The sequence below is a fragment of the Ovis canadensis genome, chromosome 1 (assembly GCF_042477335.2).
Source record: "Ovis canadensis isolate MfBH-ARS-UI-01 breed Bighorn chromosome 1, ARS-UI_OviCan_v2, whole genome shotgun sequence".
In the NCBI taxonomy this organism is placed as follows: Eukaryota; Metazoa; Chordata; class Mammalia; order Artiodactyla; family Bovidae; genus Ovis; species Ovis canadensis.
In genome coordinates this window covers 89,533,341-89,561,325 of record NC_091245.1, presented here as the reverse complement: position 1 = coordinate 89,561,325, position 27,985 = coordinate 89,533,341, and the positions used below count along the sequence as shown (strand labels likewise).

At 45.2% G+C, this 27,985-nt stretch overlaps 2 protein-coding genes across 26 annotated transcripts in view; one reads left to right on the top strand and one right to left on the bottom strand.

Annotated features, from left to right (window-relative positions):
* The window catches only part of ADORA3 (adenosine A3 receptor), a 33,052-nt gene extending 21,527 nt beyond the window's left edge, over positions 1-11,525 (top strand). For 2 of the 3 annotated variants that reach the window (XM_069599942.1, XM_069599919.1), the window contains exons 2-7: positions 2,992-3,098; positions 5,602-5,949; positions 8,255-8,321; positions 9,048-9,148; positions 9,528-9,586; positions 11,390-11,525. In XM_069599942.1, coding sequence (XP_069456043.1) covers positions 2,992-3,098; positions 5,602-5,949; positions 8,255-8,321; positions 9,048-9,148; positions 9,528-9,586; positions 11,390-11,404 — 697 coding nt within the window. In that variant the 3' untranslated portion in view covers positions 11,405-11,525. The remainder of the gene's footprint in view (positions 1-2,991; positions 3,099-5,601; positions 5,950-8,254; positions 8,322-9,047; positions 9,149-9,527; positions 9,587-11,389) is intronic. The other variant, XM_069599928.1, reaches the window with a different exon arrangement.
* Positions 954-21,572, bottom strand: C1H1orf162 (chromosome 1 C1orf162 homolog). 23 transcript variants are annotated; one of them, XM_069600098.1, is made up of 10 exons: positions 20,925-21,572; positions 18,762-18,809; positions 17,735-17,804; positions 17,193-17,287; positions 16,869-16,918; positions 16,540-16,665; positions 15,962-16,086; positions 14,115-14,232; positions 13,000-13,153; positions 954-1,205 (listed from the first exon to the last, which is right to left on the bottom strand). In XM_069600098.1, the coding sequence occupies exons 2-7, from the start codon at positions 18,796-18,798 to the stop codon at positions 16,057-16,059; spliced, it is 408 nt and encodes a 135-aa protein (XP_069456199.1). In that variant the 5' UTR covers positions 18,799-18,809; positions 20,925-21,572; the 3' UTR covers positions 954-1,205; positions 13,000-13,153; positions 14,115-14,232; positions 15,962-16,056. The 23 variants fall into 23 exon arrangements, with proteins under 23 accessions (XP_069456199.1, XP_069456209.1, XP_069456193.1 ...); XM_069600108.1 differs by having other exon boundaries at positions 15,966-16,086; XM_069600173.1 differs by lacking the exon at positions 954-1,205 and adding an exon at positions 11,456-12,920 and having other exon boundaries at positions 14,111-14,232.
* Between the last annotated feature and the right edge of the window lie 6,413 nt (positions 21,573-27,985).

Genomic DNA, 27,985 nt, shown 5'->3' with positions numbered 1-27,985 from the left:
AGCCCACTCCAGTACTCTTACCTGGAAAATCCCATGGACGGAGGAGCCTGGTGGGCTGCAGTCCATGGGGTCACGAAGAGTCGGACACGACTGAGTGACTTCACTTTCACTTTTCACTTTCCTGCATTGGAGAAGGAAATGGCAACCAGCTCAATCCCAGGGATGGCGGAGCCTGGTGGGCTGCCGTCTATGGGGTCGCACAGAGTTGAACATGACTGAAGTGACTTAGCAGCATGGTGGCTATAGTAGCTGTATGAATTTAAACTTAGCCTTATTTAAACTAAGCCTCAATTTTTCTTATTTTTAAAGTGAGACCAGTAATATCTGTTTCAATGTTTTGCTTGTTTTCTTGCTTTTTACTTTTTATTATGAAAAATTTCAAACATACAATAGTGGAGAGACTAGAATAGCAAAGGCTCGTATAACTATTATCTTGCTTTAATAATGATCGGCTCACAGCCAACCTTGTTTCATTAATGGCCCCTCCCCACTTGACCTGATTATTTTGAAATTTTGGACATAAAATTATTTCATCTGTAAGCATTTTGGTTTGTATTTTTTAAAGGTATTTCAAAAATGTAGCTTATTCTTATTACCCCTTTACTTTCTTATTTACATATCAAATAGAGTGAAAATTAATTCTCCCCCTAAGAGGGAGCAATAGAACTAATTATACCAAATGATAGTCAGAATGCTAATAGATGCATCTGTTTATTCTCTGCACTCTGAGCCTGTCATTGCTTTAGAATGTTACTTTTTCATGTCTTAGGTATTTTCCTGATATCTGTGCACAATCTTCTTTGGTTAGCACTTTCTTTGGTTTCACGGTACAAGCTCTGAGCAATTCTGAATGTTTTACATGTGGGTTTTCTCAGAGATAAGGGTGTACTTAAAAAAAACCCTACAATATCAATATTAATTATTGATTGTGATTTAATGAAACACCCCCAAACTTAGAGGCTTAACATGATAATTCTTTATTATCTCTTGTGGTTTTGATGGGTCAGGAATTCAGGAGCATCTTGGTTGGGTGGGTCATGCTTGAGGTCTCTCACAAAGTTGCTGGGTCTGCATTCATCTGGAGGTTTGATGGTGCTGAAGGATTTACTTTCAAGGCGGGTCGTCCATGTCTAGCAAGCTGGTTCCTCTCCTCACGGCTTTTCCACAGTTCCACTTGAGAGTCCCCACAATGTGGCAGCTGACTTCTGAAAGAAAGCAAGCAAGCAGTACAATGTCTGCGGCGGAAGCTGCACCTTTTCTATGATCTAGCCTTGGAAGCCATATGCCATCACTTGTGCCGTGTTTTATTGATCACCTGGGCCAGCCCTGATTCAAGTCTGGAGGGAGTCACACAGCGGCATGTGTATCAGGAGCCATCTTAGAGGCTGGCTATGACAGTGCCATTATCACATCTGAAAAAAGTGTAACCGTGTTTCCTTTTCTTTTATTCTCACTTAAAAAAAATTCTTTCTTAATTGGAGGAAAATTGCTTAACAATGTTGTGTTGGTTTCTGCCATGCAGCAATGAAAACCAGCCACAATTATACATATATCACCTTCCCCTCTCCCCACTCCGCCTCTCTGGGTCATCACAGAGCGCAGGCTGGGCTCCCTGTGTTATACAGCGATCTATTTTACACATGGTAGTGTGTACATGTCGATGCTACTTTCTCCATTTGTCCCACTCTCTCCTTCCCCCACTGTGTCCACAACAATAATTTCTTAATATCATCATCTGTCTAGTCACTGTCCAAATTTTCTCAATTGTTTGCTTCTGTCAGGATCCAAAATCCAGAATTTTCTCCTAGTACTAAGTTCCATATATTACAGTTTGTTAGTATGTTTCTCTTGCATGCATACTCAGTTGCTTCGGTCATGTCTGACTCTTTGCAACCCTATGGACTGTAGCCCACCAGGCTCCTCTGTCCATGGGATTCTCCAGGCAAGAATACTAGAGTGGGCTGCTGTGCCCTCCTCCAGGGAGTATGTCTCTCAAGCCCCTTTGAATCTATAGAGTGCTGCTTCATTTTGTCCCCCTGGCAGTTTAATTGTTGACCTCACAAAGGTTTCTTGAGGAATAAATGAGGCAATATAAGCAAAACCCCTCCCATGATGCAGGCCTGCTGCTGGTCCAGTGCTGACTTGGTGTGAATAGAGAAAGGCTCTCCTTGCTCAGGAGCGGACATTATTGAAAACCTGGACAGTCACCACATCCAACCCTTGAGGAGAAGTGCTAGCTCTGGGTGTGATACATTCAGCTTAAATTCACCTGAGTGTGGTTCCATAATTCAAACTTTAAAGATCAGTAGCCAGACCATATGGGTCCCATGTGGAATCAGGGGAAGCATCTATCTCATGGACAGCCTTGATGTGTCCCAAGAAGGCTTTCAAGATGTCTGTAGGCTGCAGCCTGGCTCTTGATGCCCCAGAACCCACACTTTCACCTGCTCACCTGCTCCGGTTGCCAGCATGTCTGCTTTAGGCTCTACCCTCTCGCCACATTCCCTGGATGAGGCTGCAGTGTTCTCCTGGAAGGCAGGATAGTTATGAATCTCCTTATTGGTCTTCCTCTCAGCTAAATAGGAATTGGGCCTCCAAGAGTGGTGAACAAGACAAGAGGCCTGACCTTGAGGGTACCTGGACCACTGTGCAGGACAGGGCACAGTTGCACAGACGAAGGTGTGCCAGTGACGGTTTCGATTCACGTGCCCTGAGTGTGCCTGGTGTGCCAGAGCAGACGTATCCAGGAGGGAGAGCTCTTCTGGGTTTTGGGCTCTACCAGGAAGCCCAGAATTTTATCATTTTACTCTGTAAGTAAGCTTATGTCTGCGAATGGCTTCCCCCTGCTGAAGCGCCCTTGTGCAGTGCACAACAAGGATACCTGTACATAGCGGCACTTCTTGGATTAACTGGTTGGTCCTTCTTTTCCCTGGTCTCTCCAAACAGGATAAAAGCATCTTCAACTCAAAGATATCTGTTTCCTTTAAACAGATCCAGGATTCCTAAGGCCCCTGGGTCCATCTGGTCATCCCAGTTGAAGATTCACTTCTTTCCAGTCATGAGGCTCTTCATTCTGCTCTCTTTGACTGTCTTTTCAGGTAAGAGATGGGGAAGGATCATCTCCAGACCTCCAAGCTTCCCAGAGGCTGTGCATCCTAACCCTAAACTTAGTGCTTTTCTCTTTCCTACCTGGAGTTCCTGCTTATTAATAAGTGCAAGCCACCGAAGGAGCTGGATGGGAAAATAAAAGGTGGTGAAATAACACATCTTGTCCAAATTAGTCCTTGTTCTTCAATCTGATAAAAGGGTTGTGGGGAATTTGAAGCCCTCAGCTAAAATGAGGGCCCCGTATTCTCAGTGTAAGTTCCCCTTCCCTTTCCCCTTCTTCTTTTAAAAACATTTGTGCTGATATATGAGGATGGGACTTCCCTCTTCCTGCACATACCTGACCCCAAAGATGAGAAGTTCAGAGGACCAGGCTGCCCCCAGCTCTGCCCTCCTCCAGCCTTGTGATCTCTGAAGTTACTGCATCTCTCTCTGGGTCAGCATCCAGGCTGGTAGATTATCACGTGATCTTTCTCATGGGGTCCATATGAGAACAAAATATCATAGCCTATCAAGTGACATCAAGACACGAGTCTGCTTTGTGGGCTAGTCACACCCACTGCAGGCTATTCTGGAGGCGGCACGGAGGGGCCCCAAGGCACATCTGGAAGGCTAAGGGAGGGCTGGGCTCTCTTAGCCATCTCATCTCCTTGGTCGAACACTTCCCCAGCCACCGTCAAGCTGGATGAGGCCTGTATGACTTCCTTTTTATGCAACATCTTGAGATGACAGAGGTGCCCACATCGGTCTGGCACAGAGGAAACATGAAGTTCTTAGCCCCTGAGGATAGAGCAGAACCGGATGCCTCTGTCTTCAGTCCTGGACAGCCAGCAGAAGCCTCAAAACTGCCTTACTTTTTATTTTTCTAAATTTTTAAAAAAATTTTATTGAAGTAGAGTTGATTTGGGGCTTCCCTGGTGGCAGTAAAGAATCGGCATGCAATTCAGGAGCTGCAGGTTTGATCCCTGGGTTGGGAAGATCGCCTGGAAGAGGGCATGGCAACCCACTCCAGTATTCTTTCCTGGAGAATTCCGTGGACAGAGAAGCCTGGTGGGCTACAGTCCATGGGGTCACAAAGAGCTGGACACAACTGAGCAACTAAGTGAACACACACACACACATATATTTTTTTCAGATTCTTTTTCATTATAGGTTATTACAAGATACTGAATATAATTCCTTGTACTATGCAATAGGACTTTGTTATTTAGCTGTTTAAGTATACTAGTGTATATCTGTTAGTTCCAAACTCCTAATTTTTTTCTCCCCTCTGTCCTTTCCCTTTTGGTAACTGTAGTGTTTCCTATGTCTGTGAGTTTGTTTCTGTCTCAAACCTCCTTACTTTCCTTTCAAGGGTGCCAAGGTGAAGTGGGGCAGGGAGCGGGAGCTAGGGGCAGAGAACCTTCTAACAGTAAGCCTCAGGCTCTTCAACCCTCCCCCCAAACAACATGAGTGGCCTCCTGAAGCCTTTCAGAGGGGCATATGTATTCTACCTGCTCTTAGAGCAGGGAAAAATTTCTTCTCCAGGTTTGCTGTGTTAGTTTGCTGCTGCTGCTGCTAAGTCGCTTCAGTCGTGTCCGACTCTGTACAACCCCAGAGACGGCAACCCACAAGGCTCCCCGTGTCCCTAGGATTCTCCAGGCAAGAACATTGGAGTGGGTTGCCGTTTCCTTCTCCAAGTTAGGCCTCCTGTAACAAAGCCGGACTGTGTGGCTGCAACAATAGACGTTTGTTTCCTTACAGTGATGGAGGCTCAAGTCCAAGATCAAGCTGCCAGCAGGTTTGGTTTCTCCCGAGGTCTCTCCTTGGCTTGCAGGGGCCACCTTCTCACTGTCCTCACAGTCACCCCTCTGTTATCTGTGTCCTGATCTCCTTTTCTATTAGGACACCAGCCAGATTGCATTGGGGCCTATTCTAACGACCCTGCTTTAACTTCATTACCTCTTTAAAGGTTCTAAATCCACATACAGTCACATTCTAAAGTACCGAGTGGGGCTTCCACAGTGGCTCAGTGGTTAAGAACCCACCCGCGAATGCAGGAGACACGGGTTCCGTCCCCCATCTGGGAAGGTCCCAAATGCTGTGAAGCAATGCAGCTTCTCCTGAGCCTGTGCTCTCGAGCCTGGGAGCTGGAACTACTGAAGCCTGCATGCCCTAGAGCCCGTGCTCCACGACAAGAGAAGCCGCCACAGTGAGAAGCCCGAGTACCGCGAGAGACTAGCCCCTGCTCACCGCAACTAGAGGAAGTCCACATGCAGCAATGAAGACCCAGCACAGCCAAAAACAAATAAATAAGACTTTTTTAAAAAGCACTGGGTGGTTACCACTTCAACATATAAATTTCAGGGGAACGCTGTTCAACCTCTTAACAGTTAGTTGCCAACCCCCAAACAGGCAAAAATCTGCCTCCAATGCTTTCATTAATTTTCCTCCAGGGTACAGGGGCTGAGATGTGTTTAAAAGAACGATGGCGTTTGTCTGCGTGTGTTTTCACAGATGCCATGGTCATGGACGAGAAGGTCAAGGAAAGCTTTGTGCTGGACACAGCTTCCGCCATCTGCAACTACGACACCCACTATAAAGACCACCCCAAGTACTGGTGCCGAGGCTATTTCCGGGACTACTGCGACATCATCGCCTTCACACCCAACAGCACCGACCGCGTGGCCCTGAGGGACACAGGAAGCCAACTCATTGTCACTGTGTCCTGCCTGACCAAGGAGGACACAGGCTGGTACTGGTGTGGCATCCAGCGTGACTTTGCCAGAGATGACATGGACTTTACAGAGCTGGTTGTGACCGATGACAGAAGAGCCATCACCGACAATTTCTGGTCTGGGCAAGGTAAGGAACCTGTCGTGGGTCTAGCTGGGGGTGACCCACGGTGGTGGGTGGGAGCTGGTGTGGTAAATACTCACTGAGCACCAACTCGGTTCTCTGGGTTAACCTGGTCCCTCTCTCCCTCCAGAGTTGGGTGGCTGCTGATGGTGCTGACGATTAACTGGGAATCTGTGGGAAGAGGAGGGTGCCTGGGCCCCAGGGGTGCTCTTAAGGACCTCTCTCCCCTCACAGCCATCTGATTTGGGTGGCTCACCGGTGTGAGAACTTTGCCTTGCGAACGAGAATCTTGAATATTCACTTCTTGAGAGGTGGCTGAGGCTGTAAAAAGTGGACTAGGCACCTGGCCGGGCTTCCCAGGTGGCACTAGTGGTAAAGAACCCGCCTGCCAATGCAGGAGACATAACAGCCGCAGGCTCGATCCCTGGGTCTGGAAGATCCCCTGGAGAAGGGATCTCCACTCCAGTATTCTTGCCTGGAGAGTCCCGTGGACAGAGGAGCCTGGTGGGCCACAGTCCATAGCGTCGCAAAGAGTTGGACATGACTGAAGCGACTTAGCAAGCACACAGGCACCCGGGCAAGCAACCTCAAAAATTGTGCACTTAAATAATTTTATGATATACAGAGATGAATATGGTCCAAGAGGTCAATGTTTTCTTTTAAGGGGTACACTTTGCTCCTGGAGGCAATTGGAAGGGCGTGGGTGGAGCAACCTGGAGGGGCAAGTCTGTCTAAGACAGTATGTTGCTCCTTTGGGCCAGGCAGAAGGGATAGGGGCTCCATTTGCTCCCCAAAGTCCTGTTCAAGGTTGAAAACCTCCCTTTACACCAGAAAACCTCTCTCAGGCACAATTGCTCTACCTTTTTTTCCTTCTTTTTTTTCTCCCCTCCTGTGGCTTCTCCTTATTTCCATTTCTAGAAGGGATGTCTTGGGCTCCCTGGTGGCTCAGTGGATAAGAATCTGCCTGCCAATGCAGGAGACACGGGTTCGATCCCTGGTCTGGGAAGATCCCACAAACTGTGGACCTGGCACCACAGCTACTTAAGCCCATGAGCCCTGAAGCCAGTGCCCTGCAACAAGAGAAGCCACTGCAATGAGAGGCCCACGCAACTCAAATAAGAGCATCCCCCACTTGCCGCAATTGGAGAAAAGTCCTCACAGCAACGAAGACCCAGCCCAACCAAAAATAAATAAATAGATACAAATTAGAAGGGAAATCTTTTTCCAGCTTCACCAGAGGACAATGCCAGTAGAAAAACATAGCAAAGGGCATAAGGGAGGCTTGGGGAAGCCTCCTCCTGATTCTGGAGAGCCTTGCTCACATTGGACCAGCTGGTAATTTCTTCGGCACACGTCTCACTGAAAGTGTGACATCCTTTGCATCCACCGTGTTTCTACTTTGAGTGGTTCTGCTTTTACTTAAGTGTTGCAGTCTGTCTTGAGTTTTAGGCTCAGGATGAGAGAAGTCCCACGTAAATGAGCTCCTCAGTTTAAATGAAACACAGACGCACCCCATCCCCTGATCTTCTCATACGGGGCAAGGCGGGTGACTGTGGTGGCCCTTTTCTTGCTGGGTTTTGATAGGTGTCAGAAACACAACGTGGCAATCATGTTGCCTACTGATCAGTTCCTTAAGGACAGGACTGGCACTCTGGTGCCTCTGACAGTCCCCTCTCACAGCTGTCAGCCTCTCTAACCAAGGGCCATATTTAGTCAATGTGCAAATCTGGAAAAGGTGCCCTTCCTCCCAGTGCATGGAACTCAATGGCAGGGTATATGGTTTGGCAAACAATGTATGGGCTGGATTTCAGCCCTTCCTTGTTCCATCCGCCTTCTGCCTTGTGCGGGCTTTCCCGATAGCTCAGTTGGTAAAGAATCTGCCCGCAATGCAAGAGACTCCGGTTCGATTACTGGGTCAGAAAGATCCTCTGGAGGAGGGATGGGCTACCCACTCCAGTATTCTTGGGCTTCCCTGGTGGCTCAGCTCTAAAAGAATCCACCTGCAATGTGGGAGACTTGGGTTCGATCCCTGGGTTGGGAAGATCTGGAGAAGGGACAGCTATCCACTCTAGTATTCTGGCCTGGAGAATTCCATGGACTGTATAGTCCATGGGGTTGCAAAGAGTCGGACACGACTGAGTGGCTTTCACTCACTCTGCCCTGTGCAGGTGAGCATAACCCAGTATTCCCCCAGGGCACTCACTTCCTGCAGACTGAGAGAGGGGCAGGCAGAGGTGCAGAGGTGCAGAAGGTAAAGGAAGGGCCTGAGGTTGGGCCTTATTTGACTCTCAACAAATCCTTTCTGACACAGACCTATCGGGCAACAAGAACAGAAGCTGCAGGGCTTCCAAGGTTGTCCACAAGGCAGATCACTCCAGGTGAGCAACTTTAGGGGACAAGTGGACTTTGGGAGGGCAGTAACAATGCAACACGGCTGTGGGTTTGCACCCTCTGCTTTCCAGCTGCGTATTGTTTCTCCTCTTTTGAACTATCCATCTTCAGTGTGACTGTTTGCTTTCTTTTGAAAGAATACAGTTTAGGACTCTTGATTGCAAGCAGCAAAAATGCCCTCTGGCTACTTTGATTAAAACGGAGATTTCATCATGAGGAGAAAGCAGTGTCTGAGGAAATGCAGGGGCAAAGATGTGGCCGCGCTCAGAAATGGGGAGCATCATCAGGATTTCTCTCTGTCTTCAATCTGCTTCTCTTTTGCGTGTTTGCTTCTTCTCTCTCCCTACTGCCCTCTTATATTCCTTTTTTTTTTTTTTCTGCCCTGGGAGAAGATAGTCCACTTGTAGCTGCTGAGTTTCTTTCCCCCTGTTCCCCCAGCCTAAGACCGCATCCTCACACTCCCATGTTAGTCTCCGAGGAGGGGGCTGGGCCTGGCTTGGTGTCAGACAGCCACCCCAGGTCCAATCATGTATGATCATGTGTGATCTGGGGGAGATGGGTGCTCTAAAAGAATCTGGTTTCCAGGGGCTGCTGGAACTTGGTGGGAGCAGGGGCTGGGAGAGGGGATGGGTCCCAGGAAAGGGGATCCTGAGCAGAGAACCTAAACGTGGTTTCTTCCAAGAGGTATGGATACTGTCTGTGATTCCTTCCAGGATGTTCATTCTCATCATTTGCATACTGATCACGGGCTTAGCGCTCATCTCCATATTCAGTCGTTTGTCCCGAAGGAGGAGAAACCAAAGGAACAGAACGGGTAGGTCGAAGTTTGGGGCAGGGGTGGTGGAAATTGAGGAAAATGAACAGGGTCAAGGAACAGTCCTCAAATGGGTGAATGTGACCCTCCTATTGCTTGGGCCCCCAGATTCCCATGCAGCCTGCCCGCGGGCTGAGGGCAATTCTGTTTCATGGTCACAAAGGCACCCTGAGAGGTGGCAGAGAGCACTGTGGAGGCATGTGCCGATCAGGGAGGAGGGGGACTGAGACACTGGGGAGCTTCTGGGGCACCCGGGCAAGCAGGCGTAGAGAGGTCTCCTTGAGAAGAGGGGCTGGGAGTGGTTGGCAGTGGAAAAGGACAAGCCCAAGAGGAGTGGCTCTTAGGCTTTGTGCCTCCTTCTTCCCTTGGGCGATTGCAGGTAAAGGCCTAACGAGAAACCAGAAAACCAGCCAAGCTTCTGCAAGCCCCATGCCGCTGGTAAGTTCCCTCCTTGACTCTTCTATCTTGGGTTCCATACCCACTGCTCCCTGAGCTGCAGGGCTCCCTGTTCCTAAACATAGGAACTGTGTTCAGAAGAGGGTGTGTAGATATGCCCATCTTTCCCGTGGGGCCGCTTCAGAGAAGCCAGAATCCCCAAGGCCACCAGGTGGGGAATCGGCTAACCTCTCAAGTGGGCGCAGGGTAGAGACAGCATCAGACCCAAGCGCCACTAGTTGGCTAATAGGTTTTTGTTTGTTTTTATGCTCAGAAGCCACAGAAATACCTTGGGCAATGGAGACACTGTGGGCATAACTATAAAACAGACTCCAACCTCCTCTGAGTATGGAAATGTAGAAAACAACATTTTAGAGAACGAGAGAACACAAAGAAACCAGAAGCATCTGTTGATGAAACATAAGACAAATCTGAAACCCAAAGCTTGGTGCTAACTTGGCTGTGGGGCCAGAGCAGGAGCTCTAAGGATTCAAAGCAGTGGCTCCCATAGCATTCCTGGCTTTTTGCCACCTAAGAGCTGTGGAGGTGTGGGATATAGACAAAGCAACATCTTGCTTGGTTTTGCCAAAGATCACACCTTTTGGGGGGCTTCCCAGGGGTCTTAGTAAAGAATCCGCCTGCAATGCAGGAGACCTGGGTTTTAATCCCTGGGTTGGGAAGATCCCCTGGAGAAGGAAATGGCTACCTACTCCAGTATTCTTCCTGGAGAATCCCATGGGTGGAGGAGCCTGATGGGCTACAGTCCAGTTCAGTTCAGTTGCTCTGTCGTGTCTGACTCTTTGCGACCCCGTGGACCACAGCACACCAGGCCTCCCTGTCCATCACCAACTCCCAGAATTTACTCAAACTCATGTCCATTGAGTCGGTGATGCCATCCAACCATCTCATCCTCTGTCATCTGCTTCTCCTCCCACCTTCAATCTTTCCCAGCATCAGGATCTTTTCCAATGAGTCAGTTATTCGCATCAGGTGGCCAATGTATTGGAGCTGGGCTACAGTCCAGGGGGTCAAAAAGAGTTGGGCATAGTCAAGTGACTAAATGCACACACACTCGCTTTGGGACACAACTGGAGTCTAGGTTTTTGCAAAAACCATTTTCACTTCTTTAAGGCATGACCTAGGGTAACTTATTACTTGTCTGTTTACTTCTGTATAAGTTGAGGACCCCATACTCCCCAGGATTTTTTATTCATTCACTCATTCATTCATTCAATAAACAATGACCATATCAGATTCTGGAATACACAGCTGAGTCAAAGAATAGCATCTGTCTTCACGGAGCTTATGATGTAGAGTGGGAGATAGGCAAACCATCTCAGACACACGCTCACACACACACACACACACACACATGAAATTGTCAACTATAAGTACTCTAAAGGAGAGATGCATGGTGCTATGAAAGTTGAGGCAATGGAACCCAACCCAAATTCTTATCTAGCAGGGCATTGTACAATCTGGTTTAGCCACGGCAAGCTTCCTCACACTCAGGCAATGGGAATGTGCAGCCTGGGTCAGGGTCTCTTCTGGGCTCTGAAGCAGTCAGCTGCATTTGTGTCACCAGAGCTTGGTGAGAGTTGAACGCAGGCCCCACACACCAAGCTTTGCTGCCAACTAGCTGATGACCTTTAAATTATGACATCTGATTTTTGCTCTGAAAACAAACTTTGGTGTTGGGCCCCTGTGAAGCCCCTATGATCGAGTTTCCCACTTTTGCTGCAGAAACACCCAGCAGAGGTAGGCAATAAATCTCAATTCAATTCTCCTTTTCTATTTCCAACAAAGCAGACAACTCTTTGACGTCCCTTCCACATGTCCTGACTCCAAAGGCAATGGCTCACACTGAACAGATGGGGCTGAAGATTTCTTTTATTATTAAGTTCATAAATAAAACGATGTTACAGTGGAATCACCATGACAACTGGCCCACAACTTGGGGACTGATTCTGATCTCAGGTGTTCTGAAGGCCCCTCTCACCTCACCAGCGATCATTTGCAGATAGGTAAGAACAGACCCAGTCAGGGGGTTGTGCTCGGCCACTCCTGAGCAACACCACAGTCAGATAACATCTCAAGATCTTAGTTCTAACACAACCAGCTAGTCAAAAGTGAAGAAGAGGGCCAGATCTTGATCAGGGGGCCAGAAGATCACTTCTGCTGTATTCCTTAGCCAATAAATTTCTGACCCAGTGTTGAATGAACTCCAAGGTATGACTAACTTCTCTCAGGATATCACTGGGAAAGTATTTCTAGAAAAGTTTGTTTTAAAGTATAATATTCCAGTTTACTTCTGAATTAGTATTCCATGCTGTTCTACCCAAAGAAAGGGAGAGAGGCTACATCACAGGTTCTCAGAGTCTCTTGGCTCAAAGACTGGGAAACTGCCACCAGTTTGGGAAACTGTATGGGGAACCAGACTGAATGGACACTGCTTCTGATCAGTAAGAAACCAAAGTGTGATAAGAGAAATATCCATTCACATCAGGAAACAAATCGAGACAAGGGCATCAGTAGTTGTGGGTGTAAGTGAGGTGATTCTGTCACGAATGCCAGGATTACCTACACTCCTAGCTTCCACCTGCACGTCTACACCTCTCTCCCCCTAGAGTGTGTCTCCTGCTTTTCAGACCCTGGAATCTCCCCACTGTTTCTGCTGCCCTCATAAAATCCCTGCTCTTCCAGTCCCTCCTGAGAGGGTTTTGGCCAGTCTCCATGCTCAGGACACACAGTGGCGTCCCGTCTGGGCAGGCCTGGGACAGGGTTCTATATACACCTGCACGTTTAGGTCCAGGCTCTCACAGAGTCTTTTAAGAACACAGTTCCTTCAGCCCTAAGCCTTCTCTGCATAGGTAGGGAACCCAAAGCTACTCAACAGGCAGGCTGATGGGAAGAGCAGGGAGGGGGACCCCATTCCTGCTACCCTCTGTATGCCCACTCAGCCAGTCCCTTCCCTCCCCAGTCCCAGATAAAACAACACCAAAAGTCCGAATCCTTCTCCTGTGGCCATGTGTTAAATTTGCACAAAGAAGCCACTAGCCCACCGGTTTTGCAAACAGCAATCCATCCTTGGGACTTCCCTGGTGGCTCAGACGGTAAAGCGTCTGCCTGCAATGCGGGAGACCTGGGTTTGATCCCTGGGTCCGGAAGATTCCCTGGAGAAGGAAATGGCAACCCACTCCAGTACTCTTGCCTAGAAAATCCCATGGACGGAGGAGCCTGGTGCAGGCTACTGTCCATGGGGTCGCAAAGAGTCAGACATGACTGAGTAACTTCACTTTCACTTTAATCCATCCTTGGCTGGGTGGGTTAGGACATCCTACAAGGCAAGAGAGCAGACATCAATTTTCCATGACAGATGAAGACATCCATAGACATCTTGGAAGATGCACACTTACCTATCTGGAAAACTATTTCCTTTGGGAATCCTACGGGTTGGTTCTGGTTCCACGGTTGAGTTCACAGCCTGTTTTCTCCCCATACCAAAGACTTGTTGAATCTGTGGTCAATTATTTACTCATTTCGTCTTTCAGCAAGGCTAGTTGTGTGCCACTTTTCATGACAGGGAGACAAAAAAAATCAAGACTTTGTAAATGCAGGGTTGTGCTGTTAAAATTAGGAAGTTTCAATAAAACAGGGAAGAGGAATTAATCTGACGTTTCATGTATTGGGTGGCCATAGGACGCTGGTTATACATCTTCTGGCAAGCTGTTCATAAGGTACTGGCCCTGAACTGGAAAGCTGATGAGGCTTCTAACTTCAGGGTTGGTAGAATTGTTTGAAGTCTGCTCAGTTTCAGGTGAAACTGAGTCCTCCCCTACCAACACAGCCAGCACGGGGGAGAAGGGCATTCCTGGCTCTCTGCTGCCCTCGTGCGGCCGACCGCGCTGTGGCACTGCTATCTCTTCCCAAGACTATTTCCCTAAACTGGCTCTCCACAGAGGGAGCCCTTCCTTTATCAACTCTCACTTCCTCTATCTTCCCCTCAAAATGCAGCTGTCAGGAGCAGCTGCTCCATCTGAGAGCGAACATACTCCCTAGAATAGATCATCTAACTTGACCTTTCTAGTTTCTCTGCCACTGAATGGGGTCTGGGACAGCTTGCGGTGGAGGCCAGAAGCAAGGAATTTGAAGTCAGAGGGTTTAAATTTTGTTCTGTTGCTCACTAGCTGGGAGACACTGGGTAAATTATTTCATCTCTTTGAACCTTAATTTTCTTACCTTGATTCTCAAAAATATTACTTAATGTATTTTTAAGAGAGATTTGTAGAAAAAGCTTTCCTCCCCGTGGCTGAGCTCCGTTGGTGGGCACTCCTCAGTGAGGGACGCCCCCGCAGAGTGGAGTGATTTGTCTAATGAGTCTGGGAGCAGGAACCAGAAGTGACTGCTCTGCCCTTCCCCTTCCTTTTTTAATCCCCTGGGTGCAGATTTCAAGAGCACACGGTATCTTTCGCAACTCCTGAGCGCAGTTGAGCTGCAGTTTGGGTTGTGGGGAGGGGCAGGGCTTACTTGCCTTACTGCACGGAGTTCAGGGTTCTGCAGCTATGGGTTTATGCTTATATTTTCCTATGTTTGTAATAAAGATGCTGCTTTGATCTCTGTCTGCCGAGTCCTCTTATGTCTCTCTTGGTCTAGAATTCAGGTGGGGAATGCGAACACTAGGTATCAGGCTCTCTGAAAATCTTCAACAAGGTAAATGAAGGACTTCAAAAGTTACAAAAAAAGGTTTTTAAAGGAAAACATACTTCTTCCCACCTCTGCCCCTCAGTCCCTCAGTTATCAGGTTCCCCTCCCCAGAAAATAGCAATTACTAAAACCATTAATGATGTTTCTTACAGAGAGAGACTAAACATATGTAAATACAGGTATGGATTCAGTATTCACGTGTGACTGTGAGCTCAGGCAAGTTGTTTGACCTCCTTGTGCCTCCATTTCTGTACCAAAAATGAGATAATAACTGCTGCAACCTCCTGGTGTTTTGTGGGGATTCCATGAACACATGCCAAGCACTCAGAATAGTGTTTAGAGTATAGCAAGCCTCACTTAGTTTTAGTCTATTTGATGAATGCTGCAATTCAAATGACATAGGTGACTTCCACATGTTTAAATACGATACATTCTTTGAAACAGAATTTAAAATGTTGGCTGTTGCCAAAATGCCTTTCATAGTAGTTGTATCAACTCACTCTCCCACCAGTAGTATATATGTGTTTTAGTTCTCCACAATCTTGTCCAGTTTGTTAGCAAGCTTTTTGAATTTTGCGGATCTTACTGACAGAACTTATCATCTAATTATAGTTCTAATTATGATTTACCTTACAGAGTAAAGTTGAGTATCTCTTCGTATGTTTGAAGCCATTTATATTTCCTTTTCTGCTAATAGCCTAACCTTATCCATTCTTTTACTTTTCTATTGAGTTGTCGATTTTTTTCCTTATTGATTTATAGGAACTCATATATGTTGAGAAGATCAGCCCTTTGCCTATGAGATGCTCTGCAAGTATTTTTCCAGCTTGCCGTTTGTCTTTTGAACGGTACTTTGTAAGTTAAGTTAATCAGTCCTTTCTGTTTTATTGACCATGCGTCATGTATTCAAAGGCACGCTTCACTTTGTTGTTTTCCAAAGTTCTCCCATATTCACTTCAAGCACTTTTATGATTTTTTTAGTTAAATTTTTGACATATCTGGAATTTTGAAAAAAGGAGTACGATATAGATCTGATCTTATTTTCATCTTCATGACTACCTACTTTTCTCAACACCATTTATGAATAAACTAATTTTCCCCAAATGATTTGATATACCAGCTTCATCATACTCTAAATTTCCTCTTGTGGAACTTTTGGTCTATTTCTGGTCTTTCTATGTTATCCCTTTATTTTTTCATTCATAAACCATTAACATGTTTTAATTAGCCATTCTTAATAAAATAGTACTTTCGGTTAGCTGTTCAGGTCAGCCTTCCCATCTTTTATTTGCTTACTTTTATGAATGATCTTTCTTGTTTATGGCTTACAAAGGAAATTTAGAATAAACTTACCTAGTAAAAAGTAATCTTACTGCTATTTTTACTAGGACCATCTATGGGGTTATCCATTGGAATCTGGCAGGGGAGAGGGCTAACATTTCGATCAGTTTTTTTTAGTTCCCCTATACTGTTGTTATGCCTATCTCTTATGCTATAGCAAGGAGATGGACATCCTCATTTGAATAGTGCTTTATCCAACAGGGACCTTGTTTTGTGCAGTGCTCTGGGATGTACAGAGTACTTAATGATATCTCATTTATTTTTACACTAGGAGATGTGTTATTAGTTCTGTTTTCAAGATGAGGAAATTGAAGCTTCAAAAGTTTAGCATACTTGCCCCAATGAAGGACGTTAATTAGTGGTAGAATTTGGGACTTGTACTCCAGTCGATCCTGCGTTAGTTCCAGATACCACCACTTTCATTAGGCTTATTCTGGCTGTGGATGAGCTCTGCTCCTCTAGAGGTGATGGGGAAAGACACATCAATGATGGAGAAGGAGTCAGCATTGCAGAGTCTGCTTTTATTTGTAATCCAACCCGGATTGTTCATTTGGTTGACTCTTCCCAAGTAAATCAATGATGCCAAGGGAACACTCTTGGTGCTGTGAGCTCTGTATCACACTTTTTAGAAGGTGACAGGGGAGGTACTCTCAGCTCTCAACAGTCTAACAGGCTGTTGGTCCAAGTGGGAGGGCCATAGATCTTTTCTCAGGCCAGGAAAAGACTGACCCTTGGTCTTCAAACTGGGGACTAGCATTGTCCAAGCACACCCAGACAGCTCCAGCTGTGGTTTCATCTGGTCATAGTCCAGAATTTGTTAAAATGGAAAATGATGGATGAAGATGGAAGTGAGATAAAAGGAACTGGACTCAAGCCTCACTGGAGAGGCAAGGTGAGTTTGTCACTTTAACCTGAGCATAGACAGCAGGATCCGAGTATACAGCATTCTGCACACTCTCGGTCAGGTGAGCGCCGTTTTCTTTGGGGGCTTTGAAAATCATGCTGGCATAGGTAAGCACCTCCTCTGAGGATGAAAGCTGCAGAGGAGGAAGGAAGAGGAGGAATGAGTCATTTCGATTTGGAGGAAGGTGTCTCTTAGAAGCAAGTGACATTTAAAAGCAACTTGAAAGCTTGGGTCAGAGAAGACCCACAGAGATCAGAAGAACCCTTCGAAGAATCAGCTGCCCAGTGTCCAGTGGCATCCGGCCTCCATATTCAGGAAACAGAGTGGCTGTCTTACCTTGGCTGGATGATCTGAAGGAGGATCCAGGGTCTGGGGACTAGAATGACCTGTTGCAAGTGCCAGGAAGAAGAGGAACAAGTCTCACCCATGGGGCCTGGAGGAATTAGAAGCTTCTTTCTTTAATCTTGGGTGAAGGGACAGGGTAGTGGGGAGGTGCTGGAGGTGGGAAGGGTGGAGGATGAGGAGGGCCGGGGGAGAAGTGAAGGGGTTCAAGTTCTTAATCTGTGGATAGCGTGGGCTCTGTCTGATTTACTCCCCTCAAAGCAACCTCTATTCTCGATGGCAGAGAAAGAAGGGCTGTCACAGCTCTTGGAGACTTACATTTTCTGAAGCTCTTTATGATGAGGAAGACAAAGGCCATCAGCAGCAGTGTCAGTATAACCCCAGCAAAAAAGGCCAAGACCAAATGTTCTTTGCTGTTGTGGTGAAGAAAGGGGGCAGATGACCCATGGGACTTTTTGAAGGCCTTAAGACAAGAGGGTGATCCTTTCCACCTATGGGTAAACCCCTGAAATAGCTTTCACACTGGTTAGTCAACTTGCAATCTCTCCCCCAAGTTTTCAACTTTTGGCTTTCAGGTTCCGGATCCACTTGAGGTGTCAGTAAAAGGTGCGGGCTCTGTTCCCCCTTAAAAATGTTCATAGGACTGCGCATTGCAAATTTTATAAGTTTAGGGGCTTCATGAGTCTCTCGAGGCATGGGGGACCCCAGATAAAGAGCCACACTCTGAAGGTAAAATACTGATTTACTACTACTGCTGTTTCTGGTCCCTTCTCCCCAAACCTCCCTCCCCAAGTCCTTAAGGCAAAGTGGTCAACACAGAATCAAATGCCATGTGGTATGAGATGAAATGGGAGGCTTACCTGGGGTGGCCAGAGGGGCAGGGTGCAGAGGTCACTGCCGAGGCTGTGGTGGGGTGGGTGCCTGGTCCCTCTGCGAAAGAATACAAAGGGGATTAGTGCATCGGCAACATCTTCTCCAGCCCAAGGGTCCCCGTGTGCTCCCCCTTATCCAAGCAACCAGTGGAGTCTAACCATGGGGGCTACAGCTCTGTAAGAGGAGGGAACATTGTTTCTTAAGCCTGTGTTTTTTAACATGAAAACTACATCAGGAGTTTAAACAATTATCAGCTACACAAGTGAAAGGAGAGCCTAGTGTTTCTGCAGTCCCATTTGTCCCTGTAATGACATTTCAGGGCTCTCTCTCAAAGATTTTAATGAGACCTAGAGACATATGCTCCCTGGGACTTAAGCAGAGAATCTCAACGCCAAGGGTTAAAGACCAAAGAGATACCTAGAACTAGCATTTCCCAAAGTCCCAGGGAATATAACCTTAGAAATTGCTGCCTTTTTTTGGTTCATTTGTTTTTTAGGGCAGCTATTAACAGTGACTAGCCAAAGGCAGCCTTGGTGAAGGGACTTCCCTGGAAGCTCAATGCTAAAGAATCTGCCTGCCAAAGCAGGAGACACTGCTTCAATCCCTGGGTCAGGAAGATCCCCATGGAGGAAGAAATGGCAACCCACTCTAGTATTCTTGCCTGGAGAATCCCATGGACAGAGGAGCCTGATGGGCTACAGTACATGGGGTTGCAAAGAGTCAGACATGACTGAATGACTGAGCATGGTCACACTCAAGGGAAGTGAGCCAGGCTCTCAAACTACCAAGATGGTCTAATGTTGATTGAGCACAGAGACTCCCTTTACTCATATTTGGAGGATCAGATAGTTCTCCCTGGTTCCTATTTCCACTCTTCTTAGCATTAGATCCTGCATCCGATTCTTCCAACTTCAGAAATACCATCCCCTGACAACCCTTCAGCACAGTGTCCAGTGATTCCAGTCCATCTGAACTCAGCATCAAGGTAAGTAATGGGTTCTGTTGCAGACTTACTATCGTTTGGTTCAGGTTCGGACATTTGGCTTCCCATGTTGTCTTCCCCTGAGAATTAAAAAAAAAAGGTAGGTCTTAGAAAGCTTGGAAAAGAGAGGCAGCAGAGGGGCCAATTCTGAGATTGTGATCTTAATATAGGAGCTGTAATGAAGGAGAGAGGCAAATGGTGGGAGGGTGTTCTTGTGAGGTCAGTGGTCCCAAACTTCACAGTGTGAGGACCGCAGTTCAGCAGGCAGGCCTCAGCTCTGTGATCTCATCAGGGCATCAAGAATTGACTGAATGTTCCAGAACAGACTCATACCAATCAGCTCATAGGAGACTAATGTACGAACTAGAATAACATAAGAAACATGTTTGTATAGCTAGTGCATTTCATCAAACTGTATGAGAAAGCCAATTAAAACCATAAGTTTTATTGATAAACATAAAATTGAAGTATGAAAGAAGCAGAGTCGATGATTTTAATATTGAGTGTCATGTAGGTCCGATGCATTGGCTTCAGTCTTCCCTAGCAGAGCTGGGCAAAACTAACTTGCTCTTGGAGGTCCTGCATCAGACACTTCTATTTTGTTCATATATTATTTTTTCAAGCGTGACAACATCTTTATATAAGCTATGGTTCTTTCATGTTAAACTTTCTTTATTTCCCCTCTTATTTATTTATACGGAAAAGTATAGAGTACCTAAAAGCAGAAAAGTAAAATCACTCAAACTTCCACTATCCATTGTTAATATTTTAGCATATTTCCTTTTTGTTGTACTTCCATGCATCTTTTAAAAGCTAGTTGAGATACTTCATAGTTCCTTTTCCTTTCTTACTAAGTGTTTCATCATAAACATTTTCCTATTTCACTGAAAATTTCTAGAAGCCTCTGAGTGGTGATAGGTTCTTCTGTTGTAACTATGTACTATAGCTTGGTTTTCTAGTTTCCTGCATGTTGATAAAAACTATCTCCACTTTAAACAAAATAAAATAACAAACAAGTTTAGGAGGCCACAATTTTACTACATACTTAGACAAACCCATGAGAAGAATTTTTAATTCTGCTATAACTACTGTATTTTAAGGTTATTTATTTAGACAATAAATGACATCAATTATTTATACTTAATTATTTAGCTGTCAAAAGTGAATTAATTTCCGAGTCCTTGGACATAGGGAAAGATTGGGAGAAGGACACCTCATTGCCATGTACCAGTTACAACAGCAAAACTATCAAATGCCTTACAATCAAACAAACTTTTAAAGATCATGTAATCTAGGATAACAAGAAAGATGCCACGGGGGAATTTGGTGAGAATTCTGAGCCACAGGGATAGAAAGTCCATCATCCATAGCAGAATCCATAGGGGTAACAATTTTTCTAGCACTTTTTGTTCCTTTTTCTAATGTAAAAGTCGATAATCAAGAAGGAGGGGATATATGTGTACATGTGGCCAATTCACCATGTTGTACAGCAGAAACCATCACAACACTGTAAAGCAATTATATTCCAATAAAAAATAAAAGGCAACATAATTAAACATAATGATAATAAACAAAAAGTCAACAGTGTTCTTTGTAGAGTACCGTAAAATATTTATGTAGTGTTTTTTAAATATTGAAATATGTGTTTGCACTAATCATAGTATGAATTTATCCTATGAATATGTACTAGACCATATCACTGGGGAGGTGGGGGAGGGGAGGATCGTAGGTTTCCATAAAATCTTAACCTTCCCATGAGTGGTTCTAAATTCACAACCACCCCAAAGAAATGTTAGCACAGTCACCTAAAACAAAAGCTGGGTCTCCCCATCCTCAAAGACAAAACATTCACACATTGCCACAGGGAAATAGTTAATGAATCCACGCTAGTTACAAATCCATTCTGAGAAAAACAGGAAGCACATACCCTTTGAAAACAACACTCCAAACATTTGACAGAGACATAAATTAAAATAGAAACAGTACTCTATATACATACTTTTCCACATTATGTCCAGCATTGGAGAATCTTACTGATTGCCATAATATCCACCAACTAAAAGCAGCCATTCACATACAACCTTTCCCCGACCAGATAAGGTTAAAAAAAGTAACTGAAACCACTAAAAATTAGATTAACATTTTGTTTTGGTGATTATTTCATCTATATTAAAAGATGGGGTAAATGTGTTTACCTTTTAAGACAAAGTCCAGTTGTAAGATGTCATTGTCTAAGACGGAGCTTTTCACTTGCTGCTTCTGTTACCATTCCTGTTTCTCAGAATGATGAAACAGTGATTACTGCCATTAAGCTGTGTGTCGCAAAGTTCTTGTCTCAAGGGCCAACTTCCTATTTGTGGTAACCTGTATTTTTTTTCATTCTGCAAGCAGAGAACTTTTATATCTTTTGACACGAAGTATTCATTGAATATGGAACCACCATGTCAGATGTTGTGGGGATCACAGTGGTGTGACATTATCACTGTCATCAAGCATGTCATAATCTCGTTTATTCCAGCCAAGGAAGTAAGGTTGATAGAGAAAAATGAAAAGCAAATGGTGTTAAGTGCAGACTAGACAGACTTTTAAGTGTTTTGAGACCATGGAAGTCGCCAGCTTCCCCAGTGGCTTAGTGACAAAGAATCTGCCAGCTAATACAGGAGACATGGGTTCCATCCTTGGGTTGGGAAAATCCCACATGCTGCGTGGCGACTAAGCTTGTGCATCACAACTACTGAGCCTGCCCTCTAGAGCCTGGGAACTGCAACTGCTGAGCCCAAGTGCTACAACTGCTGAAGCTCATACACACAAGAGCCTCAGGCTCTGTAACAAGAGAAGCCACCACATGAGCAGTACACACTCCACAAGGAAGTGTAGCCCCTGCTCAACACAACTAGAAATAGCCTGTGTGCATCAATGACAATCCAGTACCGGCCAAAATAAATAAGTTTTATATATATATATATATATATATATATATATATATGGCATGGAGTTTGCTTCAAAAGGAAGGTGGATCATTTACTTGTAAACATTTACCCATAAAATAATACATATACACATTAAATAGACACAATGGGCCATGTGCTATGGGTATTTTAGAGAGAAGGCAGGAAAGCTCATGAGGCCTACTGTCTAACTGAGAAGAGTAACAATAGAAAAGGAAATAACAATTGATTATGGATTGTGTTTAGGGACATGAAGGAAAGAAACAGAGTGCCCTGCTGGGGAGTCAATGATGGGAGGATGTCTTAGATAAAATGGATGACCCAGGAATTCCTGTCCAAGGAGTGATATTTACCCTGAGAACCAGAGGATGGGAACGAGCTGGTTGGGCAGAGAGCCTGGGGAAGACAGTTCCAGGAGAGGGCAGAGTAACTCGCAGGTCTCGGAGAAGGGAAGAGCTGGCAGGGCAGGCGGGATCAGGCAAGGCTGTAAGCAGGGAGACCTGGAATATGCCTGGGGGAGAACAAATGGACTGTGTGAGGAAGTTCCCAACCCAAGGGCTGCTTGCTGGGCTTTGAGTGATGGATTTCTGGGACATCAGCAAGGTTCAAGAGAGAGGCCCTTGATAAAGGGTGAGACAGAAAATAGTTGTGTAGATCGACTTGAGATATACTGTGGAGGTCTTTAAATCCAATAATTTAAAGTATTAATAAAGAACAACTAAAGATTTTGGAATTCTTGTGTGAATTCCAAACATGACCTGTAAGGAAGATTGTATCACATCAAATAAACTGTGGATAAAGAAAGAGACAAGGAAATAAGCTGTGTCAGACATACAGGATGGAGTGGGACTCAAGAGAAAAGGCTCAGGTCACACAATAAGGAGGGGAAGTGGGTGTCAAGAAAAGCAGCATAGAGGAGATGATGTTTGAGTTGCTTCTTGAAAGATGAATCACGTTTTCGAGGCAGACAGAAGAAGGAAGTATATTCCCGGCAGAGGGACCATGTGAGCAAAGACATGCTTTGTCATGTTTGTGATGTTCAGCGAAATGCAAGTATTTCATCATTGCTGATGCTAGAGATTAAGAGTGGGTGGAATCTTTTTCTAGTGGGGGAATGGAAAAAGAAAGACTGTAGAGGAAGCGCAAGGCCCCATGATAGAGGACCTTAAGCAGATTTTCCCTGGAGACAATGGAGAGACTGCTGAAGGATGAAACACGATCACATTCTGGTTTGGGCAAGAGTGTAGGAGGGACTTGTGCAGGCCAGACAGGGGGCAGGGAGTCCTTTAGTATGGCAGGGTTCCAGGTGAGAAACGAGGATGATCTAATCAGACACTGGCCTTGGGGAAGAGGAGGCAGGGCAGAAAGGTGATGAATCTAATCTTTTTCTGGTTGTGAGAGAAAGGTAAGGGCGAGAGAGCTCAAGATAACTCCCAGGTTTCTATCTTGAATCACCAATTAATGGTGAGAATATAGAAGGTGAGTGTAGGATTGGGCATATAGAATGAGCTTACTTTTGAACACATTGAGCCTAGGGTGCCTGTGGATTGTACTACCGAGCAACATCAAGAGGGTAGTTGGATGCACAGGTCAGGGGCTCATGAAAGAACCAGAGCTGTGTGGTAGAAAGTACTAGTTCTCACCCTGAACCAGATCTCCTCTCCTGGCACAGACCCTCTTATGGTTTAGTAGTGCCATGTGATAAGCTCTGGCCGATGGACCAATGAATGTGATGTAGTTCCCTTTTAGTTGAAGCGTTTACCCCTTCCCCTTCAGCGTGATCACAGAGATTTTGTGATGAGAAGGTTGAAAGCTCTAAAGTGGATCACTGAGTCACTATAAGGAGGATAGTTTCTCCAGTGGGTCACCTGGACCTAGAGTGGATTCTGTGTAAGCAAGAAATAAACTTTTCCACACTACACTGTTGAGATTTCGGGGTAGTTTCTTACCTCAGTTGACTTAACTTATCCTGGCTAAGACAACTTGGGATATAGATTAGGAAGCCATCAGCATACACATGACTGTAGAAGCCACGAGGATGGATAAGATTATCCAGGAACAGCTTGTAGAATGAGAATAAAACATTCCTAGAACTCTGAGGAACACCACCACTTAAGAGGGACTCAGAAAAAGTGGAGGAGCTTCCTTAGTGACTTGCTGGTAAAGAATCTACCTGGCAATGCAGGAGACACAGGTTCAATCCCTGATCTGGGAGGATCCCAACACGCTGTGGAACAACTAAACCCCTATGCCACTATTATTAAGTCTGTGCACTAGAGCCCACGTGCTGCAGCTACTGGAGCCCACACATGCGAGCGCCCCTGCCTCACAACAGAAGCCACTGAAATGAGAAACCCGAGCACAACCAGAGAGTAGCCCCCACTCTCCGAAACTAGAGAAAAGCCAGCGCAGCAACAAAGACCGAGCACAGCCAAAAATTTAAAAATAAATTAACGAAAAAAATTTTTTAAGAAAAAACAAAAACAAAAACCTGGAGTCAGTTACGGAAATTGAGAGGACACAGTGACAGCAGTAATAGCAAATGTAGGGACCAGGGAGGAAAAGAAAAGCTGTGCGCACTGAAGAATTGATGCTTTTGAACTGTGCTGTTGGAGAAGACTCTTGAGAGTCCCTTGAAGTGCAAGGAGATCCAACCAGTCCATATAAAGGAAATCAGTACTGAATATTCACTGGAAGGGCTGATGCTGAAACTCCAATACTTCGGCCACCTAACGCTAAGAACTGACTAGACTCATTTAAAAAGACCTTGATGCTGGGAATGATGAAGGCAGGAGGAAAAGGGGATGACAGATGATGAGATAGTCGTATGGCGTCACCGACTCTATTGACCTGAGTTTCTGTAAGCTCCTGGAGTTGGTGATGGACAGGGAGGCCTGGCGTGCTGCAGTCCATGGGGTTGCAGAGTTGGACACGACTGAGACTGAACTCAACTCAACAGTGCCAGATGCCGCAGAGAGAAGAGGCTGATTAAGATGAGGACTGGAAAGAGTTGATCGGATTTAGAAATGAAGAGATCCCAATCTCTTTGCTAAAGCAGCTTGGGGTATGTTAGTGGTGGAGAGTAAGACTTCAGTAAGTTAAAGAGTGAATGGAAATCCCTAGATGTACAGCAGATTAGATCTTTAGAGATCCTCTTGTTAAAGAACACCAACAAAGGCTAGATAAAACATTTGAAACACCATAGTTTAAGGTGGTGCTAGTGATAAACAGGGCTCCCTCCTGCCAATACAGGAGACATAAGAGACATGGGTTCAATCCCTGGGTCAGGAAGATGCTCTGGAGGAGGGTATGGCAACCCGCCCAAGTATTTTTGCCTGGAGAATCTCATAGACATAGGAGCCTGGCAGACTACAGTCCAGAGGGTTGCACAGGGTTGGACACTACTGAAGTGACTTAAAGCACACAATTTAAAAATGCACGACTGATAAGTAAAATAGACAGTCAGTGGGAATTTACTGTGTGACACAGGGAGCTCAGTCTAGTGCTCTGTGACAATCTAGAGGGGTGGAAGATGGCAGCAAGGTTCAAGAGGGAGGGAACATATGCATACATGTGGCTGATTCATGTTGATGTATGGCAGAAACCAGTACAATATTATAAAGCAGTTATCCTCCAATTTTATATATATATATATATATATATTTAAATGCATGGCTGAACTAGATGTTGGAAATCCTCAAAAATCAGAGAGTTGAGACCTGGAGCTGCTGTTTATTCTAGGAAGAGCCACCAATTTTTGGTGACCTGAAGATTGGGTCTATAGGCCTTGTATGAGGTCAGGAAACCTAAAGCCTGCATCAAGGTGGGAAACTGGATCAGATCCCCTGAAAGGGAACCCACAGTGAGTGAATTAGGAAAAAGCAAACCAGATGGAAGTGGTAGGGATCCTTAATATATCAGTTTTCTATTGCAGTATAACAAATACCACAAATATAGAGGCTTAAAACTGTTTTCAGTACACACTCAGTTTCTGTGGGTTACAGGCTGTTGTGGTTCAGTCGCTCAGTCATGTCTGACTCTTTGTGACCTGATGGATGGCAGCACACTAGGCTTCCCTGTCCTTCACCACCTCCCTGAGTTTGCTCAAACTCATGTCCATTGAGTCAGTGATGTCATCCAACCATCTTATCCTCTATTGTCCCCTTCTCCTCCTGCCTTCAATCTTTTCCAGCATCAGGGTCTTTTCCAATGAGCTGGATTTTTGCATCGGGTGGCCAAAAAATTGGAGCTTCAGTTTTAGCATCAGCCCTTCCAGTGAACATTCAGGATTGACTTTCTTTAGGATTGACTGGTTTGAGCTCCTTGCAGTCCAAGGGACTCTTGTTCATCTTGTTCCTCTACCTCCTGCATTTCCTGGAAACTGGAATTTACATCTTAAGTCTTGATAGACTCAGGTGAAATACTTCTGGATAGATTATACCACAAGCGATATTGTCTACTTCATATTTCAGCAATTCAGGAAACTCATCTGGTTATTCCACAAGAGTGATACTGAGAATAACCAGTGAACGAGGTCACTGGCCACTTGATTGGAAAGATCTTGATTCATATTATCATTGATTATAAATTACTCTTATGGTCATTATAAAACTTACAACAAAAGAATCTAATGTTTCCCTTTTTTCATTGATATGTAATCTTTTGCTAACATAAACATATTTCAAATCAATTTGACCTTTTCATATCAAATATTTAAAAAATAATTGGTTTTCCAGTGTCTCATTTGAGGTTGCACAACCAATTACCACACATTCAATTTCTATGTACTAAACCACAACCATCACAAAGAAATAAAAAATTAATTGGAGGATAAATGCTTTACAATATTGTGTTGGTTTTTGCCATACATGAATCAGCCATAAGTATACATATACCCCCATCTCTGGAACTACCCTCCCGACCCCTCCCCGCCTATGCTATGCTCTGTGATATCACAGAGCACTGGGCTGAGCTCTCTGTTATACAGCAACTTCCCGTTATACACATGGTAGTGTATATGGTGGTGGTGGTGTAGTCGCTAAGTTGTGTCTGACTCTTGCGACCCCATGGGACTGTAGCCTGCCAGGCTCTTTGGTCCATGGGATTCTCTAAGCAAGAATACTGGAGTGGGTTGCCATTTCTTTCTCCAGGGGATCTTCCTGACACAGGAATCGAACCTGGATCTCCTGCACTGCAAGCAGATTCTTTACTGACTGAGCTATGCACAGTGTATATATAAACTGATATTCTGAAGGTAGAGATTTGGTACTGTACTTTGGAGTCTCACCTCTAAAATCCCTGCTCAGCTTATTACTTCCATCTCACTCCTGACTGGCTTCACTTTGGGTTGTGACACCCATCCTTGCACATAGGTAGACAAACTCTTCTAGCACATTCTTGTCCAAAAGGAGCAGCATGTGCTCTATAGCTGGCCGCTATGGTGATGTCCGGGTGGCAGAACACTGTTGCTTACCCACAGCATGTTGCAGTGCTGTGTGAATACAGGAGGTCACTGCCTGGTTCTGGAAACTATGGGGCACACTGTCAGTCTCTGCTCGGATCCAGTGGCCTTATGAGTCCCAGGTGAAGCCCTTTTGTCTGAAGTGACTAGCTTAAGGGCTGACAGCCTCATGCCTGGCTGCCTCTGCAGGTGCCAAGCAGGAACTACTTTGTGGCTTATCCATGTTGCTGCTGACCTGTTGATCCAGCAGTATTAGCAGGGCTATAATTTCCCAACTTCTCTCCTTGGGTCATCCTTAAGCTTCTCTAACCTTTGAACCAGGAATATTAGGAAGGGCCTCGGGTTTTGCAGGACCATCATACCATGAAGATCAGAGGTAATAAAAACGGACAAGGGTTTCAGTCTGTGCTTGTAGTTTCCACTTGTTCCTACCCTCTCCCACTTCACATCTATCTTCCCTTCTTAAATGCCCGCTCCACGCATGTCAAGCTCCTTCGTTAGAAACAAAGATTAAGAGCTTACAGAGACTGCTTAACCAGCTCCCACAAGAGCATAAAGTCAAATCTCTTACATATAAACACACATCCTAGTAGCTGTGCTTCTGACAGTTATACACAAGTGAAACGATGAGGCTATTTAGACTACCTAAAATGGGACTCAAAACACCTTGCACTAAAATCTGTACTGTATCATATATTCCCCCTTCCCAGTAGATTAATACCTTGTGGTAGGAACTTTTTATCTCTGTGTGACCACTGTAGGATAGTGCTTACCAATTTTTTGTTTAATGAATAATTTGGAACACCTACTGACCCTAGTAAACTCTCCTTTAAGCAACATCTTAATA

What these genes read in the sequence shown, in the direction of transcription:
- C1H1orf162 (XM_069600003.1), bottom strand. Translation starts at nt 18,798, where the DNA reads ATGGGAAGCCAAATGTCCGAACCTGAACCAAACGATA. An exon ending in TGCCCCTCTGGCCACCCCAG is followed by an intron (nt 17,288 to 17,734) that starts GTAAGCCTCCCA and finishes TCACCACAACAG; the next exon opens with CAAAGAACATTTGGTCTTGG. An exon ending in CATAAAGAGCTTCAGAAAAT is followed by an intron (nt 16,919 to 17,192) that starts GTAAGTCTCCAA and finishes CACTTGCAACAG; the next exon opens with GTCATTCTAGTCCCCAGACC.